The following is a 21,420-nucleotide window of genomic DNA, read 5'->3' on the forward strand; positions in this document are numbered from 1 at the left end:
ATATTCATTATAAGTAGTAAATTATGCATAAGTTAATTATATTTCCTTCAATAATTTGCATCAAACGTATTGTTCATCGTACGAAACGTATCCTATTTATCTTTTGCCTTTGAGCTGATGGGCTTACAACTACAAAAACTTTCTACATAAGGATTTAAATGTTCATGACAATAGTCACAAACTCTAATTTAAAAAATCGAAGTTTCTTTTCACTAACCTTAGCTTATCAAGAGTCCAGTAATGTGTAGCACCATTTTTCGTGTCTTGGACCTCAACAGCCACGATAGTACGAGGAAAAGGCCTCTCATCATCATCTTCATCCTCTATAGCTGGTAACAAGTCAACTGGTAATGGTGAATATAATGTGTCTGTCAGAAGTGTGAACTGAAACTGAACCTGGAGGGTAAAACAAGTAGGATTACTAAATAATTTTATATGGTGATGTAGAAAATAAAGCACGTCATTGTTATTTATTGGAAATTAATTAATTTGCACGATGAAAATCTAATTTATGTACTGACCTTTTTCTTAAGTTCTACGGAAATGGCGTTAGCTTCCTTGAGGAAAATTGCGTTACCCCACAAGTCATCTCGAAGACTGGTAAACTGATGATATTTCCATTTGCGAAATGCCCATGCTGCTAGCTGGAATTCGCGCTCACTCCAGTTGCTCTCTGCGTCAAATAAGGGGTTGACTGAAATGCAAGCCATCACCAGGCAACACAGTCAGAAAAGCCAAGCGTTAGGTATTTCCCAAAGACATTTTTAAAGGAGTAAGCAACACTTTGATGCAATTTAGTAAATTTAGTTCAATGGCTATTTCTTTGATTAGTAAGATAATCTATTTCAAATTCAAGATCATTATATTTAATAATTCATGACATAGATTGAACCAAATGCTATGAAACGTGTGAATTGTCATTTAACAAATGTGCTGCAAGCGCCTTTAAGAAATCAGTTCCACTACGTGTCACTACTTATTAATAATCAAGTGTGTTGTATTCGCAAATCCTGATATATATACCTATAAACATATATATTCATACATTCAATCTAATTCCGTAAATTATCTGACAAATAATCGATGTGAGTTGATTTCATCAATCACTAAGCTAAGCGTAGTTAAGAAAAGCGTGTAAATAGGTCATGTACATACATGATACATGATTAAATTTTTTCCTGAGACACACTTGAATATTTTGGTCATAGTATCATATTAGTATCAATTTGTGGAAGAGTAAAAATTATCAATGAGTTTTGCATGCAGCATAAATTGATGTGAGAGTGAAAACGTAGCTTTATACCTCATTTCATATAGTGCTCTCAAATGTAGTGATTGATGGTGATAAAATGAAAGCAAGGCATGATTAAAAGATATGTTAAAATTCTGAACATGACTCACGTGAACTAAGTTTATGAAATGAATATGTGGATAAAATTGAATGGAATTGAAATTTCAAACTGAATACAAATAATGCAATTTCACAATCAGATCTTTGGGCTTTACCTATCAGGGTATGATATATGCAAGGAACTAAGTCATGCTTCATACGTATAGGGTTTTTAATTTTTGTTACATATTTTTAATAAAGAGAATTTGCTAGGATTCAACTACACATTACTGGTAATCATGCAATTTAAAAGATTATTCCAATAAAGAAAGTTTGCGAGCACGTTTCAAGAAATAAATTATTAAGAATATTTAGAAATAGGGCAACTAATCTGTGAATCTTGTAAATTCTTCAGCACTTAAACTCTATGATTATCCCGTGTAAAATGTCGTACATAGTAACCTAAATTTCGGTGATCGTAAGCAAAATAAATTTCAGCGGTCTTTTTTTTTTACCTAATCTTTGATTTCACTCATCAACTCATTATTAATTGATTATCGTGATTAAAATTTTGATAATAATGTTATACTCACCAAAGATATCTTCTTCAATGTTATTGAAATCTTCTGGTGTGTAACTACTGTACATAGACATTGTCATGCTCTGCTCTTCAACCTGCTTTTGTAGAGCATCAATTCGAGCCTCGTAATTCTGTCGATTGGTTCGAAAAAAATAGGTATCGTCAGTTAATTTTTTGTTACTTCATGAAATATATTCAAGTCTAACTTTGTAGATTATTCTGTAAAACACACCTTCCTTTGTTCCTCAAAGAGCTGATCTGCTTCTTCTTTCTCCTTGCGGAATTGTTCCTCAAGGACTAATAGTCTCTTTTCCATCTCAGCTTTCAAGTCAATACCTTGTTTCTCAAGCAGTTCAATCTGTGCGAAATTCCAATCCACAGTTTCACCATTGCCGGGTGTTTCAGCTGGTGAACTTTTCTCACGCCGCTCCCGCACTTTGAACGAACGCACTTTGATGAATTCGTGAATATTGTATTGAAAAGAATCAAGCAGAAATAAATTGAAATTATCATCGACATCATAAAAAAAAAAACAATACCTTGATCAGGGTGGTTGAATCTAAACACGTGATTCTTGCCCAAGATTACTCGAGATCCAGTTTTGAGAACGATTGGCTCTGTGATCTCGCGGCCATTGACGTATATTAGTGCTCCTTTCTTTGGCATCAATGTGATAATACCCTCGTGATTCTCAAATACACAATGTTCACTCAAAATATGTGGTCCACAAAGTTGTATATCCTGTGGGATATTTGCTTCGGCAGAACCAATTCTTGTGAAGCCATCTTTAATGTAGTAAATGAGACACTCGGACATGAATGGATCTTCATTGAGATTTACTAAATGCGGTGTCTTTTTTGGTGAAAATACACCAACGGTCATGCCATCTTCTTTTACGGCTACACCCATTTCAGCAAACACAGCTTCTCTTTGTAGACGTATTGATTCTGTTCTTTTCAATTTATCCTCCCAAGTCTCATTCAATTCTGATTTTATAGAACAAAAATTAAAACAATATTGACATCAACTTCTCATCATATTACCTATATAATATATTCAGATAAGTGTAAATTCAGAGCTTATAGAAGTATATAACTTACCAGCTATAAGTTTCTCACTAGCTTGTAGCTGGTCAACAGCCTCTTCGGCAATGGCAGATGCGGGATGTGATGGCACTCGTTGTCTTGTTTCTTTAATATCGTCCTCTCTTTTAGAAGTTTTCATCGTTTGTGGTTCATCTCCTAAGCACAGAAACGATTTTACAGAAATGATAATATTCCTAACAATAAAGTACGGTTTATATCATTAGTAAGTAATACACTGGTATCAACTTCTCAGAGGTTTTGAACATCAACATCAATTGTTATTGATATAATTACACAAACTATTCACAACTCATCATTAATACTGGATTCTCCGCTTATGTGTATTCCATATCTGCATGCTGAAATGCTTCAAGTTTACATATGTAATCTTTGGATATCTCCGGTTCGCAATCAATGAATTATGAATGTTTAAAAAGTTTCATTGAAGATGAAATATTCTGTGTATGTATTACAATGTCTGAATACTGTGTGTTTCACTGTAAAAGCAACGAAGATGCAGTCATTTTAAATTTAATTAGTTATGTAGACTTGGAGTTGATACCACTGATTACAAAACACTGAAAGCCTATAAGGGCAATTTCAAACCGAGAACTGTATATACAAATAATCCTGTCACATCATTTTTTATCAATCCTATGAATCTACAGATAACATGATAGTGCCCGGTGTGAAACATCCACAACACTAACCAATTTGATTGGCATAGTGCATTAAAAATCTGCCATGCAATGTTTTAGTGGGAGTAAAGCAATTTGATCTCAATTTTTTATAAAGGGACAAAAGGCAGACACTTAACATGAGACAGAAGTTGGGCTAAGCTAAAGCATATGCAAAATCGCTATGAGTTCTAAATGAAATGTTCTTTTTACAGTTTTTTTCCGATTACCATCAATCACTAGTAATCGACATTACCAGTATTCGTGGGAGGTAATCATGATGTTCCAACGTCTCTACGAGGTGCCCAAAGAAATAGTCTAATTTCATTTCAAAATGTAAGTAAACAAGATGATATGTAAGACAGACATACAGAATGAAAAAATTAGTATGATAATAGAAAAATAAACTTTCTGTATATTCTGAGGGCAAGGAATTGATGTTACCTGTAAAGAATACCTACTGTCAAACCATATGATTTCATTACAACTATCAAGGTTTTTCAAATTTTTCCTTGATTCTTCAACACGTTTTAAATTTATGTGCAATGCAAATCATAATTGTAAGGTGATTACTTATGAGCGGAAGAATTCCTATATTACTAAATAGTTGGAATACTTGATTTGAACTTTTCTATACAGGCAGTAAAGGGCGTTCGTCTCAACAGCTTTTAGCTATGGATTGTTTACAATCTGGATTTTACGATATTGGAATGAAATAAAAGTTTGTTTTACAAACAAATGTAAGATGCAGCCGAAGCAGTCAGAACACGAGAATGTAGCTTGGCTGTGAAAGCTGACTCAGGCGGAAGGTGATCGGATGTGGTTATTGGGTTACTTACTAGGTTCTTTCTTTTCATAAGTGACTTTACCATCTGGCCCTACGTCGAGCACAAAAGGGACAAACAAAATAACACTATGTTATGGCGTGCCTACCTCTTGGAGGGATTAATTGAAAGTCTGATCTTAATTATGATACAGAAATTTTAGGAGTTCAACTGGAAGCAAATGTATCGAACGAAAATGCATTGAAATATGTTAAATATAAATTATGTGCCACTTATCAAGAAGAGTGCTGACTATTAGATACAACAGTAAAAATTTTTTAGAAGATTGCATCAATCCATTGTTTTATTTTTTATACGTAACTTCGGATGTCGTGTGAAATTTGAGTTCTTATTATGTCCAATAATTATAGATTTAGTAATGAAATAAAAAGTCAATCAATGTTATTGGTTTGAAGGGAAAGCGGTACTTCATATACATATGTTCAAGGAGAAGAATAGCAATGCTGTAAAGTAAATGAATGAATTTCGTCATTACTTTTCTTTTACCATATCTTTACTTCCAATTGAAGAATCTTGTTAGTAGAGCAGTATGTACACTAGAGGATTCATGAATCTATCAGAGAAAATTATTAATCAATTTACCTTCTTGTACGTCGATGCCCTCCTGTTTCAGAAGCTCTCGCAGCTTCTGAATTTCTTCTTTCAATTCTCTAATAAGCTTAGCATTAGCATCCTCATTGACAACAGCTTTGCAGACAATCTGTTTTGCTCTGTCTGCATATCTACAAAAAATAAAGCGAATTATACATTTAACTTGCTATCACAGAATAATTATAGTCTTTTGAAAATTCTTGTTAAAGGTACTAGAATCCAGTAATCATTACCTCAATGTGGAAAGAGTTTCATCGTAATTAATGTCGGCTGGGCTAACAGCTGCAATCATAGCGGTCTTAGAATTTCCACCAAGATTTTCACGGAGTAACCATGTCAAAACCGAATCTCTGTATGGAATAAAGTCTGCTTTCTTCTTCTTCTTCGTTGCCTAAAATTTAATTTCCAATTCATACGTATTAGGCTTGATAGTAAAAGATTACTCAATTCAAGAATACTGATTGTATGATGAAATTTCATTTCGCAGACTTACCGCCTGAAAATCCAATGTGATCAGATTGTAAAATAAGTCAAATCGTTAATGCTGCATGTCACTTATGCAATGAAAAATATTTTTTTCCTAATCTACAAGTACAGACCCCTTTTTGAAGAGGTAAAGAGATAACAAAAACAAACCTTTCCGAAAAAAATCTTGGATTCACTCTTAGTTATTGGATCGAAAAATCTAGTACAGATTTTCGGAAACTTTGGAGTAAACTAAGTTTTGTACACTGTAGTATTAGACATACATGTAACAGATTAAATGGCAAGTACTCACAATTTCAGCTAATGCACTGATAACTTTTCCCAGAGTAGTCAAACTTTTATTGATATTGGCACCTTCTTTGAGCCTTGTGCCTTTTGCACCGGTAGAATCTGCTCTTTCAGAGCCAGCCAAGTCAACCAGTGAAATTTTGCTGACTTTCTCTGTGATTAAATCTGTTGTACTATCGTGTCTTTGTTGTGTAAAAAATATTGTGAACACTGCGTGGGATCTGCTGGATGTTTCGTTCATGTTTGTTGCCGCAACGGTTCTGTAGAACGGCAGAATACAAAAAATTTCGTAAACATGATCTACTTGAAATTTGAGAGAGTAAAAATTACTATATAAACACAAAAAAAAAAGATTTTCTGTAATAACAATCAATAACAAACCTGGCTTTATTGCCTTCGTCAATAAGGTCATGAATATCTTGATAAGACATCACTGCTAACTTAGATAAATCTTCAACATAAGGACCCAAGAGTGGATGTTCTCTGACACGTAAATTTCCTTTGTTTTTAGGATTAAGCAAGTCACGCACTCGTTCGCAATATATTTCCATGTAGCTCACTTCAACGGAGTATTTGAGGTGATCACTTGAATTTCTGCTGATTTTTCTGAACAGATCGTCACATATTTGTGGAATAATTCCTTCCTGGCCCTCTTCTTGCTTCCCCATCATCGTGTAGGATTTTCCCGCGCCAGTTTGACCATAAGCAAAGATACACACGTTGTATCCTAGAAGGGCAAATGGAAATATTATACATCCACATCCCTGGTACTTAATTATTCTCATATTCAATATTCAAATTATAACAGTAATTCGTATGCGAGAAAACGTGGTTCTCACCCTCGAATGCATGCTGCAACATCTCCTCTCCAATATCCTTATATACCATTATTTGTGACGAGTAGTTTTCATCGTTCGGCTGTAATTCCAAAAGAAGAAAACAATCTATCGTATATTTCTACAATTAAAATAATACGATAATCATACAAATATTGTATCGATATTTGCTTTATTACGAGAAAAAATCTGACATGACTTTTAAGGAATAAACCAAAAACGTTAAAAAAGGAGCACCAATAAACTATCGGAAAATTGTTGGGGTACAGTTTCGCTGCTGGAATTTAAAATATTATATATAAATATTTGGTGTGTAATTATTACTCACGTCCATAGAAAAATAGGAGTAATCGTAATTGAAGCTTTTGATAGCATCTTTGGTACCGGGTGGTGCCTTCGGATTTATAATGGCTGTAGAGAAAGAGAAATGAAGAAAATTAAAATCAAGTGAATATTTACATATATGTATACATGATTTTTATCAAATGAAAACTTGACAGTCTGACATGAAAGTTTCAATATACATAACATTGCAGTATTTATTACTTCATTCGGATTACCAAATTTAAGGGCGACCGTTACGCGACGTATACAGAAACGAAATTACGTTACGTTTAAGCTAATTTACAGAGCGCGTACCTTTGTAAATATCAATTATGCTAAAATAATTCGTGCGCTCTTTATTTAGTAAGCGTACAAACCCGTTGTATACTTAGTATCTGCATAGAAAGCAGCGGAGTTGGGCTAACGGATCGATGAGGTTCTTAATCCCATATGACGGTATGTATACGTATAACACAGGTGTGTACAAAACAATGCTTTGATGTTTTCATGCGAATGAAAACGATGCGATATACTTTGGTCTTCTACAGAAAGACAAACGTAGTTAACATAGAAGTTTCTTGGCTTCTTCCATTCATTGGAAAAATAAAAAAAATAAGAAAAAAAACAAAGAATCGATCCAGCTAATCGCAGCATCGTATTACATGGAACAATAAATCCTCGTCAAGATGAGTAGTGAGAAAAGTATGGGTCTGACACAAGTTCTTAGTGATGGAGCCGCGCTCGATCAGACGAGTAGTAAGTGGTAGAGTAATCGTGTTCAGCCGCAATCTAGTAGTAGAGCCGCGTTACGATCAGACGGACTTGAAGTAGCGAGCGCTGTGAACGGTCAGACGCGGGATCACTCTAACAATAAGCTGAGATGCGAATGGGTTTCGCAAAATACCGACAAGCTTGGGGGGGGGTTAAAAAGCAGTATGGCGGACGGGGCGGATCGCCAAGCAGTAATGGTACACAAAACTCCTTTATTTACACTCGCTTGGCAGTTATTTCGTTATAGCTTTCAGTCTTATTGTACAAAGAAGCGTTGCGCAAGAGAATCCAAGGTTTGAACGACGTATAATGAAATCTCGAATAATAACATCGATGTTTCAGTCTCGTTCAGCGATGCACAAAGGACGACGATGCCGTTGGAAACGTTAGGATGATGAAAACATTTAAATGCAAGATTTCCGCATATACAAAGTATGAAAAGATCCTTAAGATTGAATTAACAAACGTGATCAATTACATTATATATTTGAAACGGTGGAAGAATAACCGCAGACTCCTAACAAGAACCAAGATTATTCTTACGCTGTGATTTACTTATAGAAATTCTATGTAATTTCGGTTTTTCACGTCCCGTTAATCAGTAGATCTGCAGACGGTAAATTTTTTTTTGCTTCTTGATTACTGTTATCAGCGGGATTCCGTGTATCAGTGAGATATCGTGCTCAAAGCATCGAAGAGAAGCAGAGTTAGTTACAGAATCGGACAGGTCAAACGAAATTAGCGCCATTGAGTTAGTAGTTAGAAGGCTGCAATAAAAACCTTCGAAAAATTTCAGTTATGTGATACGTAGCCTGGATGCAATATATCACGTGATTGAGGCTTCAATCAGCGTATTCGATTAGTAAAATTGGTAGCGACGACGTATAGACTTCATTTATGATATTTGATTTCCGTTAATTCTCTTTATTGATTATCATTATCATTATTCATATACATTTTACTGTAAATTTTTTCATCTATCATCCTGACGACAGTAAATAAGTAATAAAAATTTAACAGCCACACGATGAAATGTTCGAATGCGATCACGTCCAGTGTTTAAATCGACTGAAAATTTAATTTCAATAAATCAATTGTGGTTTGCCGAATAATTGGAATCCGCTCGTAGTTGTTCACGGATTTATCTGTCTGGCAATTAATTCTTTTATACGAATCCCGAAAAACCCGATACGCATCCCGTATTGGAAATTGAAAATTTGGTTAGATCCAATCAACAACTCGGTATTGGAAAATTAAACGGATCAGGTATCGAAAATTCTGCAACAAGTCCACAGCACGTTTCATCGGCCGAACAAAAATCACATGCTATATAATTTGATTCTGTAGAACATTACGTGTTTCCCGATCTCGTGGAATTGTCGAATTGAAAAATCCGATGGCTGTTTCCTGCACGGAGACTCGATTCCCGTCAAAGGAAATCATCTGTCTGTTCTATATATTCGTAGCACAGCGAAAATATTCATCATCCACACAATTCTAGAGGGACATTAGTTGGTTATACGAGTCGAGATTTCTAATCAGCTTGCAATTTCCTCGGGGTTGATCGACGCAATTGTGGCGCAGGCACGTCATTCCGGAAATTGGGGGAACCTGTCCTGGCCGGAAATCGAGTGCAATATCGAAAATCAAACGTGCGGATCTTCCAGCTCGCGTTACGCAGCCAGACAACAATTACCGGTTTTTGAGAGGCGGAATAACAGCATTCCAATAATGTTTACTGAAATCGCCGACTGAAGGGAATTTAAAATTGTGCAGCACTCCGCGCTTCAAAATGAATATTCATCCAGGAAAGAGGTCGCTTCGAATTTTACATCCGCCATACGATTTGCAAGGCGAGCGGAAATACGCGGCAGTGAAAAAGAGGAAATGAACGGGTTGAGCTGCATTGTTATAATGGCTTGCAGAAGGACAATAATCCGTCAGTTTTCGCTTGTCAGCATAGCCAAGCCAGCCGAGCACGGAGATGGAAATTCAGATCGTGAATTCACTGCGACTAACTATGGACGGATCAATGAACGCACCGCATTGTTTCCTACATGACAATGATCATCACATGGGCGAAGTAAACGAAATATAACATTCTTCTGCCAATCACGACATATTTCATTTCAATGCCCACTGACAAGCGAATATTGACTATATGTCGTAATAAATATGTCGCAATATGGTAAAGTTTAATTGAAATCACTGCGTGTACGTTTATAGGCGATGAAAGAAAGTATAAGAGTTTCATTACTTGCTTGAGATGTAAGATTGTAGGATTTCGAAGCGGTGATTAATTATTCAAAGAATTTTTATGAGACGTGAATTATAAAATTATCACAGCACAACTTTGCTTGTCAAGAAACTGAATGCAATGATCAATATCGTACACGTATAAGAGGAGGAAACCATGAGCAACGAAGGAAGTATTGATCGTGGTGGTTTTATAGATACGTGGAATAATAGTTGCCTTGTTTTGTGAACGGCAAAAATTACAGTTTTCCCTCGAGTGGCGTTGCAAGTACAATTCAACATGCGTGTACGAAATATGCAATTTCAGGAATAAAAACTGCACCGTATACTGCTGCAGGTTTCCTGGTAAACTCAGTTGGGGAATAATACGGGAAATTACCCCGAACTAACAATATGCGAAAACGCAACGTAGATACAAATCAGACAAATGCTAGGTCATGGAAAAATAACGTAGACAAGCAACGACGAAGATGAATCGAAAGGCGAAACACTCCAACAATCAGCGGCTGACTGGCATGGCCTAGCACGTATTGATCCTGTAGCTCGAGAAGCTGTCCGTCTTTATGTTTTTCCGTCTCTCCGTGTCTCGTGGCACTACCCTCCCCCAATAAAGTAACACTTGCGAAGAAGAAAACGTGTTTCGCATAAGTGGAGAAAACAACGTTACAAGCTTTTTTCTAATATACAGATAATATCTAGCCGCGATGCGGCGCGTCAAGAAATTTATGAATTGGAAAAACGCTTCGACGATAATGATAAGGAAAACGACAAGAAACGAATAGGACTTGAGATCTACAGGAATTAGAGTTTATCGACGAGCTGAATATATTACTACACAGGTATGTATATCACGCGGAGCTTTCAATGAGAAAGCTTCTTTTTTTCTACAGTTTATCATTAACCCTTTCAGTCACAATAGGATGCTCAGCGTCCCACCTAAAAAATTTCCATGTCCTAGCCTTATCACAGTTTATTTAAAACTTTAAATGATCTCTGTTACTTCGTATAACCCCAAAACCCCCCGAGTAACAAGATTCAGTCAGAATGATCGAATTTTGATGCTTTTTTCTATTTTACATCCGCCATATCGGATCTGCCATCTTCGACTTAGACATGATAAAATTCCGACTTCAGATTCGCGATCAGCTACCCCAAAACCCTCGAGTAAGAAAATTCAGGCCAACATATTGAGTTGAAAAATGTGTGACTGAAAGCGTTAACACAATACGTGGTGAGAAAATCCTAGAATATATGGAAGAATTATTAAAATTGCCAAAGTGTTGCACTGTCCCATTCAAATGATAAATATGAAGGAATGGTCGAATAGCCGGAAGCGATGACATTACGTCAGAACGGAAAGGTATTATCGACAACGACGCACGATTATTGCGAATCCCAGGGCTCCGATAAATAGCGGCGTTCACGAGAATCGGGATTTCCAGACATTTCTAGCGACATCTAATCGCCACCGATTTCTCTTCTCTATGAATATCAAGTTTTTGCAGAGAGGCAGGTATGTATTGACAGATCAAGCGATGATAGAATAAATGTAATAACACTTACACGTCGTATTGCCGACCATATCGATGATGCATTGAGCTTCTCGGGATAATTCACGGTTATTGAAGGGCCGCACCCGCACCGCCACCTTCACCGACGACATTTTCCGCCTCTTGTTCAGTTACCTTTTATGCAGTGATCGTGAAACGGATCTCTGAAACACAATGAAACATTTTTATGAATTTGTGAATAATCTGCAACTTCGGATGCGAGTTATGCTTGATCGTGAAGATCAACGACAAACTACGATGGATTCGTTTATGACATGCACAAGTAAATATCTGCAAGATTATTTCAGGATGAGCCATTAACGATTCAAGCGCTCTGTTATATTTTATCCGAATAAAGTCTGACCGGAAGAAATTAAACTACATCATGTTCGACGATGATTCGATTCTAGGTGACAGTGAAACGAAGCTCTATAGTATTATTAGCAAGATTACCGATAAATTTTGAATTATTAAAGTTTATACTGAGTTATGAATTCAGACTCTATTTGGGACTTGCTCCCTCGAGAGACGTAACGCGACATCTGGTGCCATTAGGCTATCAAAGTCACGTAGCCAACAGTTGTTACAAAATCATCCCCTCTGGTGAACGTTTAGCCGCATAATTGCCTGCGTAAAATTAAACTGGACACGGGAGATGAGCGGCTCTTTTGGATAATTATAACTAGAACCGAATTGTGATTTGGGATTGCTTATCGCGGGAACGTGTTGAATTTTATGCAAATTATATACCATATAAACGATAATTAAGAGTCATGCTGGCATTCGTTCTGAACAAATTGAGAAAATGATCTCAGCGAAGGAAATATCTTGATAAAAGATTTCGTAAACATAGGTGCGTCTTAATCGGAGCCTCGATTCAACTTAAGAATCTCAGCAAGGTTTGCAGGCCATTACAAATGATATAAATTTTCTTATTTTTTCAAGCGTAATACTTATATTCTTTGAGATATACCGTTCGAAGAAGCGAGATAATAATTATTCCAAGATAGTAAAGATTGATCAGAATCACCAATTTTTATACGATTTCTTGATTAGTAACCAATTGAACTGCACGTAAGTTATATCCACGGCGTCAAGAGTTTATGATTTTTATTTGATAATGAAGAACATTGTCCACGACATGTAATATTTCGTAAAAATATTATACATTTTACGAGTATATATATACAGACATTCGAAGAAGAGTTATCAAAAAGTGATTAAGTTGATGGATGCGATCGTCCCTCTTGTCGCCCTAAATTCCTAATAATATATAGAGTATAAAAGTTTGCGATAAAACATGTTTCATGGATGTTCTGGACGACGTTGAACATCCAAATAACAATCGACTCTCAAATTCGCAAATATACAAGCTATCAAGCTGGATTATATTGCCGTAGAAACAAAAAAAAAAAAGGAAAAGAATGAAAAAATACGGATCAACATCTGCATCTGCATTGGTTCACTCTTCTCTTCGATAATGGGTTAATTTAAAATTCGAATTCACCGCAAAACACCGCTCTTGCATTTCCCATCGGACCAAGACCTGTATACAGAGATATGTTGGTAGATTCAGACTGGCGTGCAGCCAAAATTGGAAAACTCCAGGAAACGGCGTCTCTACGGGGATCCCCCTGTGTCTTGCTTACACAATCCACGGGGAAGCCCGTTCCCGCGTGGAATTCGCATTTAAAGCCGATACGGATAATCTGCGACTATTTTTCGTTCACTTATTTCCCTTCATTTCGTAAAAGCTGGTACACTCTTTCACCCGCTAAACGATACAATTCGATTGGTCACGTATCGGGTACATATATATACGTAGTAAGCACACACGCGGCGTTTGAGCTCTCAGTTCTTAAGCACTAGAGGAATCTTCTGGAGGAAATGGAAAACTTGGCTTGGTAACTAGATACTCCGAGGTCGGCGATGAGTCATCTTACCCTCCCGTCCTCGCCAAGAGATATTGACAACAAGATCAGAGTCGCTGAATTTTGTACATTCGCTATTTCTTCATATGCTATAGCTGATTTTTCCGTTTCCGACCTAAATATAAAAAGATTTTACGCGTTATGGGTAGAAGGCCGACGATCACGCATAACGGTGGATTTTTACTGCATTCTACACTCGCCCCGTAGAATTCAATTTCCCGTGAAGACCAAAGTCGACGAAATAGACCGGCGGGTTAATGCTGTGGATACATCAAGTTCGTGTAGAATAAGACAGCGAGCGTATTATCGAGCTTGCGTCAGTGCGAAGATTGAAATGGTTGCGTGCGAATTCGGTAGCCAAATGTAACTGATTAAAGCTAACTCACATTACGGCGCAGGATGTACGGTCGATTTCTCGGATTGATCTACGCTAATGGTGAAATTGCTGGTAATTTTCGCGTGGGCAAGCGAAGGAAACTCGACTATGGGTGTGTCGTGTTGGATTGAACCGAAGAGTGTAAGAATAGTTTGACGTTGTTAATAGCGGTTGGTTTACCCCACGGCAAGTCTCAGACGTGAGCCAATCAAGCGGAATAATTAAAGCACTACGGCACTCCGTCATTCGTTATACTTTCGGCAGAAAGGAGTGAATGTCAGTTAATTCGATGACTGCGATTGATTTACTGAACCTCGGGCGAACTCTGAAAGTATTTATGTATGCCCCGTTTATGTGGGCGAAATGAATTAGGGTTGAACCAGCAAACCATGGAGTTGTTTCGGCTGATGGGTGGGGGGTGCACACGGCCGTCTGCTACGACAGTGACGTCATCTCAAGGATAAACAATTACATGGGCTTGTCGTGAGTACGGTGACGCAAATTTTTCGCGGTGTCAACCGAAGAAATTATCGATTTCTGCGAATTTCAAATATTCGGTTCCTCGAGTCTGTTTGCCGAGGGGTGAAGAAGGTAAATGAAAATAAAAAATAACGTCTCAAATTGGAATTAGAACATAGTGACTAGAGTCGAATTACCACTAACAATGAGATGTAACAATCCCAATTTTGATTATTTGGGAAATTATTTAGGTAGATTCGAAACGGCCCAAACTTCTCGTTCAATGTCTTAGAGAAGTGTCGATTCGCGACTTCAAGATTCAACGAAGTGTGAAAAAGTTATAAACTCAGCCAGAGTTTTTCCTCCCTTTGTTGATTCGATTTGGAATTTGCCACGATGAATTATTTTCGATCAAATTATCTTCTTTGGGAGGACACAAGTATTTGCTTGCTGCACGTCTGATGTCTCAACTGTTCGTCGAGCAGCGACGAAAAGTACCTGCGATATCATCGGTATGTGACCACGGAATGGTGACAGGGATGAATATTAGTCTAAGGCTTACTTGATTAGAACGGGGTAAAAAAAAGTTCAAAGACAAACGGTTGATCCGCTGCAGAAGAGAGCTCGGAACAATGTTTGTAAAAGTTGCGATAGTCGGTCTCGATCGATCTAAAGATTTAGAAGCGAAGACTTGACTTGACGAACTCAAGGGCACTCACCGATGTGAATTTCGAGAGGTTGTTAAAATCCTAGGAAAACAACGCGTGATAATTTCCCTGCGAGCACACTGTATATACGAAAATCACAAATAGCACGATATATTAAACGCTTCGTCGACTGAACAGGACGAAGCCACAATCGCAGACATTATTGTATGTCCACACTATACAACGGTGTCCCGGCGACAGGATGCGAGCTTTCGAGTGACTGCTACGCCACCATCAGCGAGCTTTCGACTTAGAAATGGGAATATGGCCGCGGCGCATGCACGCCCTCGACGAACCGTCACGTGACTGGTCTAGTGGGTCATTTTTCCGGGACGGGTGTCCAATGGGAGGGTTGTTCCCGACGAAAATCAATAGCGAGGGAGGTATACCCGTGACGTCACACGGCAGACGATCGACCAATGCGGCGCGGGCGGCGCCGGCCAATTCCTTTAAGCAATCAATAAAGAAGCCAGTGCCACCGTGGGGTGCGGGGGCGTAGAACGGGCTGGATGAGTAAAACGTATAGAAATCGCGTCACATGTCGCGCAGGGGGCCTCACGGGCTCTCTCGTGTGTCGCCCTTGCGAGTTCCAGTCTCCCGGGGCACACCGACCCGTTCCCCATTCCTCATCGCCCGTTGCCCGTTACATCGAAATTCACCCGGCAGGCTCGAGCTGGCCTTGCATGGTTCATTAGCACCTAATAGCCGTATGAATTATAGATGATGATTGCGCGCACAGCGTGCAGGTTTTATACCTACAACACAACGAGTCGCATTGCACCGAAAGCTGCGGGTACATCAGCTCTTTTTTGCCATACTCCCTCTCTTTCTCTCTTACCGTCTTGAACAGCCCTCGACGAATGGGGAGATTTAAACGCATTCGGCAGTGTGAAGTTCAGTTTTTTGAAAGAAAGGACGATATCAGATTGTCCTTGACACGGGGTGAAAATCTAAGTAGCTGTTGCTCCGAGAGCCGATATACACATTAGTACTCCACTTTGTCTCAACGACTATCTTCATTGGAGTGGGTCTATCTTACTCTTTTTTAATACAATGGACAGATTGGGGCCCGAGACTATCGAGGCACGCGACCCGCGTTGGCGATGATTTTTCGACACCGTCATTCAGCGAGGGTCGGTTACACAGGTTTCCTGAAAGCGTTACTCGCGGAAATACATCTGCAGATCTTACTCGGGAATGTCGTCAATTAAACGGAATGAGATTTTATTTCACCGAATACTCGAGCTGCCAGGCGCCTCAGCTAAGTGCGGGTGACCATGGCACAGTTTTCGTGTTAAATTTCCGAGCTGAAATCTACGTATCTTGGCATACAGAATCTGGTTCGTAAAGGGGAAAATTTCAGAAATTTAGTCAAAGCATTCGGAATCTTTTACGGTAGTCCATAAACCATTTTCAACATTCGCGTGAAGCCTAAATTATCCGAGATGATCGATGCTCGTTACATTTGATAGCTGAAAATACGTAAGTAGGTTACCTACGTCTGATTCAGAATCTTGTTTCAAACTTGTCGTAATAAACAGGATATATGTACAATAAGCCCTTAAAAAGCGCCTACCGAAGAAGTGTAATAAAATACGAAACGATTACGCGAAAGACTGATGCACCTGCGACTAGCGAGAAAGCTCTTGGACTTTTTGAACGAAAAACTTTCATTCGATATCGTTGCTCTTTAAAGTTATCACGAATGCCATTTTGAGATATATTCCATTTTTATTTGTGATAGTTGTTAACTGAAAGCTGTTACTCTATGGTTAGGCTAAATAAAACGACCAAAAGTGTTTATCTCACCTCTGTGCAGAACACCGTAAAATATCGGTGCTGAATTATAACGCAGAGCGAAGAAAAAACCTTGGGATTCAACAAGATTTTTTATTGACTGAACATAGAGTTTAATAATTCAAAGTTTCGCCATTGAGTAATGGTCTTTACTCTTCTGCACAGGCTCAGCCACTGCGTGTTGAATATTATAAATCGTTTTTAAACTCAACTTATATTCAACTCTATTCGCTACCCCGTTACCTATACATACGGTTATGCGTAGTAAATGCGCAAGGAAAAAGCTCGCTTTCGGCTGCTTCGCTGCAATTTCTTCAATCTTAAAAAGTGGTCGGCGACTGCTAATGTGTGTTGTGAGATTGTTCTCGAAACGTGAAAGCCCGACTCGTCGAAAGCTTTTTCGCCGTCCATTGTTGATTCCTAGGCCAGGTTTCTTCAATAATTTTCCATTATACAAGAATAACGATAGCTTACAGAAGTCGAGTTGTTGCCAAATTTTTGTCAGGTGTGGCGGAAGGTGTTCGGCGTGTGTGGTAAACCTAATTCCAATTGTTTCTCTTCACTTACGTCCTTCGGTTGGCCGAGAAAGAATGGATTTTCAATTTGCCGAGAGAAAGAAAACGCGAGCAATGGCTCGAACGAATGGCCGTCCATTTCCATCCCTCTCATATACATGATACGGATGGGTAAATTTTACAAGCGGTGATTGTCCGGGATGGGTGTCGTAAAAATGAAGAAATTTGACGGTCCTGCAACATATTCTCGTTTCAACCGAAGAGCGATGTCGATACGATATTCGCTTACCAATATTTGAAAATAACACCAAATTAGCTGTTTCGTAAAGCTCTGTATACGTGGTTGACAAATATCCATTGTTAGTGGCTACGAGCATGCAATATAAAAAATAAGGGTGTCATTAAGGAACGGTACACGCTGTATAAACAATGAAGTGAAATGATTAGATACCGATGAAAAATAGGCGAAAATAAAGTTCTATACTTTCTAAATTCGAGGTTCAAGGAAGAAATAATATCGATCTTTTATACATGTCAGGGAATCGACTTCCTTGAAATACGTCGTCAGAGACTGCGTATAATTCCTTCCAATTATCACTTCATGAATTTTAACAAATTTACGGAGACGAAGTTGTTTAATCAGAGGATTTTACGCGGCAGGAAGATTAGTATTAGGGTCACAGAGGGATGTTGGTTGTGACATGAACCGTGAACGCGAAAGACAATCCTGAAACCCTTGACCGAGGATCTCACGCCTAGTGAACATCGAACGGTCATGTCTAGTAGGAGGGAATGCAGATGGAAACGAGCAAGCGAGTCCCATCGAATTGGCAGTAAATGGGACGAAACTTGAATCGAAGGCTCGAGCCTCGGGTTAGTGAACCGAGACCAGAAACTTATCACGCATCGGTATGATCCGAGTGAGTTTAATTTAAACTGTGAAATACTGTCTGTTACCGAAGCTTTCTGGCGCCAGGAATCTTGCCACGCGACGTCACCGGCTCTATCAAATCGCAAGCAAGCATGCAACGATGTCGATCCGCAAACGTACAGAGAGACTGTCGTCGAGCCAAGCAAACCTGTAATCAATTTCGAAAACGTACCAATGTCCGGATTGCCCATTTACAGTAGCTAATCATATAGGCGTGGATAAAACCGCTTCAGCTTCTGAAGGCTAAGTTTGGGAAACTTGGTCGTGACCCTGGGTTAAATAACAAGGGGTGAATAAAGCTGATCCGTGAAGTTCAGAGGTGAAAGAGAAGGTGAGTCTCGGTATTTTGGGAAGCAGAAGTAAGCGTAAGTTACGAACAATGGTTACGGCACGGATATTAATTAAGGCAACGTGTAGCCGGCGGTAGTTAAGGACGACAAAGCCTGGAGAAAGGTTACACCAAATTTATCTGCCAAGGCGGATTGGGCTTGCCTCGATGCGCCTGCACAAAGCTCTCATTAAATACATAGGTGTGCGAGAATTTCTGCTCATTCGAACTCTTCCCCGTCTCATATTCGTTGAAAACAATTCCAAGCGCTGTAGGCGCCAGATCGTATGAATTGGGTATATCGAACCATATACATTCAGGATTAATTCGCCCGTCTATACAACGTTTGTTAGAGAATTTCGATTTAATTAAATTGAACATAGATTTCTGCTGATTTTAACGACCTCCTACGTTTCATCAAGAAATCTTTCGCAGTTAACCAGCAAAGGAAAAGTATTCGAATGCATTTGAACGAAGTTCATTGACAGACCGACATCAATGACGATGCCTAGTCGTAATGAACCGTGAATTGCGTGTAACAAGTGAATTTGGTGCTCAGAATGTAAAACTCGGAATGTTGAATAAGAAAACTGGTTGGATCGTTGCCGACAAAGTTTTTTATACTTTTTTCCCCCTACTTATGCGGACACAAAGAACTGGTCGATTTCGTCTGGCGGTGGCCGAGTGAGTACCAAGTTAATGGAGGTGAGTATTCGGATATTTGAGAGAAAGGATTAAGCTCGACGAAGCAACAACGAAGCTCGGAGATTCTTCGTCATTTTTACAGTCTATAAACGAGGTCTTTGGGCGTTCGGTAGTTTGAAGGCTTGTTTGACTGGGTTGTTTGTTAGCCGGTTGAAAGCAACGCCCACTCCAAGTTGCTTTGTCGTCTCAACACTTCTGTTTTCATCCGCACCCGGATACGGCCAAACTCCAACGACAATGATACAGAAAAAATTGTCTCTGCTGGAAAACTTAAGGAAGCCAAAAAATGTCAACCGAGTAATTTGCAACTGCCATATTTACTGCACAAGATCTTGTCACGGAAGGAGATAACAAAAAAAATGGTGATGCAATCGGGTAGTAATAAAAACCGTACAACGGAAGAGATTTTCTGATAATCACACCGAACAGATTTACGGGTAAAATTTTTCCTCGTATACGTAAATGTACAAGTACCCGAGGTATGCAGAGAATAATACATGAGATCATGCGTACAGCATGGCACAGGCGTGTGGGCGGTTTTACGCGTAGTTCTAATTCATTTGCAGGGTTGAAAGGCTAGGGGAAGGGGAGAGAAGCATGCAGAAGTGACACGCCTGGAAAAACGTTTTATATGTATAAGATGGACGATATCCAATTTTGGAGCTTTCAAAATAGTCCAAAAACTTTTCTCTGCCTCTGTGTAATATATTTCATTTTGTATTCAGTTTGGGATTATAAAGTGAAATTTCGATTCAAAATTTAGCAAAAGTTGTTGAATCTAAAGCAAAAAAAAAAAATGACCATCTACCTGAATTGGAATTCAAATAACAAAGAAGAAAACCTGAGGATGAAGTTTAGTGACGTTACTGTAACGACGCGTGTTGAGGAAAAATCGTTACTTCGCACCGTTAGGAATGTCCGAAATTTAGTAAACCATGATAAATAAGATATACTCATATTTTACAAAAGCCAACTCCTTGAAAGTCATTATAAAACTGCGCAATAATGATTTTTTCACTGATGTTTCGCCACGTTAACGTTACTAACTTCACGATGTCTGTGATCCTGGAATCGTGTCACTGACTGCAACAACTGCTGGACCCCTTGATTCTCTGCATCCAGTTAATTAAATGTACGATGCAATGGTCAGACGTGACATCAGCATTCGTGGGTCAAAGCGATTTTTGTTACAAGGATACACGTGTCGCCGTACAATCCGCAAGCTTTCCGTTCTCTTTGATCTGCACGAGCCGTTTTCTCGCGTGATACGAATTCTCTCTTTCAGTCTCTGCAGCTCGAATAGGGCAGACTCTAAACGCGAGCGCTAAACGAAGCCTTCGACGTTTTGTGTTCGAGGTTGCCACCGGAGACAAGGTCACGTAGAAAGACGCGAGTGTATGCATATTCTACACACATACGCTACCCGTTCGGGTCTAGGATCGATATATTGAATGAGCAAGTGAATTGAGAATCACGAGTTAAGCGAGGGTCAAAAACTGCGGGGGGTGAAAACTTCCACGGCTTTTGTATAACGCAATTCCAGCCTTTATTTATCCGATTAATATTCATAAGCTTTATTGCAAAGAATACTCGCGCCGCGGCGCGCAGAACAACCCCGAAGCCATTAAATGTTTAGCGTTAAACGACGAGTTAAAATCCGCCTCCACAGTTTCTGGATGGCTGCACAGGAACAACTCGCTCTTATTATGCAGACAATACTCGCACCGCGTGGACAGTTTTCTACGCAGAATCCCCTTGTGGATCCCACTGCGGCCATGATGGCATGATCCGCAACACCCTGACCTCGCTCAATCCACGAACCATGAAAAGGATAATGGCTCTTTGACCTCAAACCGCCGTCGTCACGTGTATCCAAAGCTAGTTTAGAACGCGAAAAAGAGGTTCTAGGACTTGGTAGCCCTTTGCGCATCGGGAAAAAATATATCCTACTCTTTTTCACAAAACGATCGATACATTTGCACGCATGTATATACCTGTACAAAGACGACTGAACAATTTCTCTGAATATACCAGGACGACAGGATATACTGC

General features: G+C 39.0%; 1 protein-coding gene across 20 annotated transcripts in view; it reads right to left on the bottom strand.

Annotated features, from left to right (window-relative positions):
• The window catches only part of LOC107219415 (kinesin-like protein unc-104), a 44,644-nt gene that overhangs the window by 10,691 nt on the left and 12,533 nt on the right, over positions 1-21,420 (bottom strand). For 6 of the 20 annotated variants that reach the window (XM_046746853.1, XM_046746844.1, XM_046746847.1 and 3 more), the window contains exons 1-16: positions 15,105-15,311; positions 11,633-11,783; positions 7,047-7,129; positions 6,722-6,800; positions 6,264-6,609; positions 5,887-6,142; positions 5,602-5,604; positions 5,342-5,499; positions 5,100-5,239; positions 4,512-4,550; positions 3,011-3,151; positions 2,450-2,896; positions 2,143-2,360; positions 1,924-2,041; positions 522-694; positions 218-396 (exon numbers count right to left, since the gene is read on the bottom strand). In XM_046746853.1, the coding sequence (XP_046602809.1) occupies positions 218-396; positions 522-694; positions 1,924-2,041; positions 2,143-2,360; positions 2,450-2,896; positions 3,011-3,151; positions 4,512-4,550; positions 5,100-5,239; positions 5,342-5,499; positions 5,602-5,604; positions 5,887-6,142; positions 6,264-6,609; positions 6,722-6,800; positions 7,047-7,129; positions 11,633-11,732 (2,480 nt within the window). In that variant the 5' untranslated portion in view covers positions 11,733-11,783; positions 15,105-15,311. Of the gene's footprint in view, positions 1-217; positions 397-521; positions 695-1,923; positions 2,042-2,142; positions 2,361-2,449; positions 2,897-3,010; positions 3,152-4,511; positions 4,551-5,099; positions 5,240-5,341; positions 5,500-5,601; positions 5,605-5,886; positions 6,143-6,263; positions 6,610-6,721; positions 6,801-7,046; positions 7,130-11,632; positions 11,784-15,104; positions 15,313-21,420 lie in introns of those variants that run through there. The other 14 variants (XM_015657626.2, XM_015657621.2, XM_046746848.1 and 11 more) reach the window with 8 other exon arrangements.

Source organism: Neodiprion lecontei, chromosome 1, assembly GCF_021901455.1.
Source record: "Neodiprion lecontei isolate iyNeoLeco1 chromosome 1, iyNeoLeco1.1, whole genome shotgun sequence".
NCBI classification, from domain to species: Eukaryota; Metazoa; Arthropoda; class Insecta; order Hymenoptera; family Diprionidae; genus Neodiprion; species Neodiprion lecontei.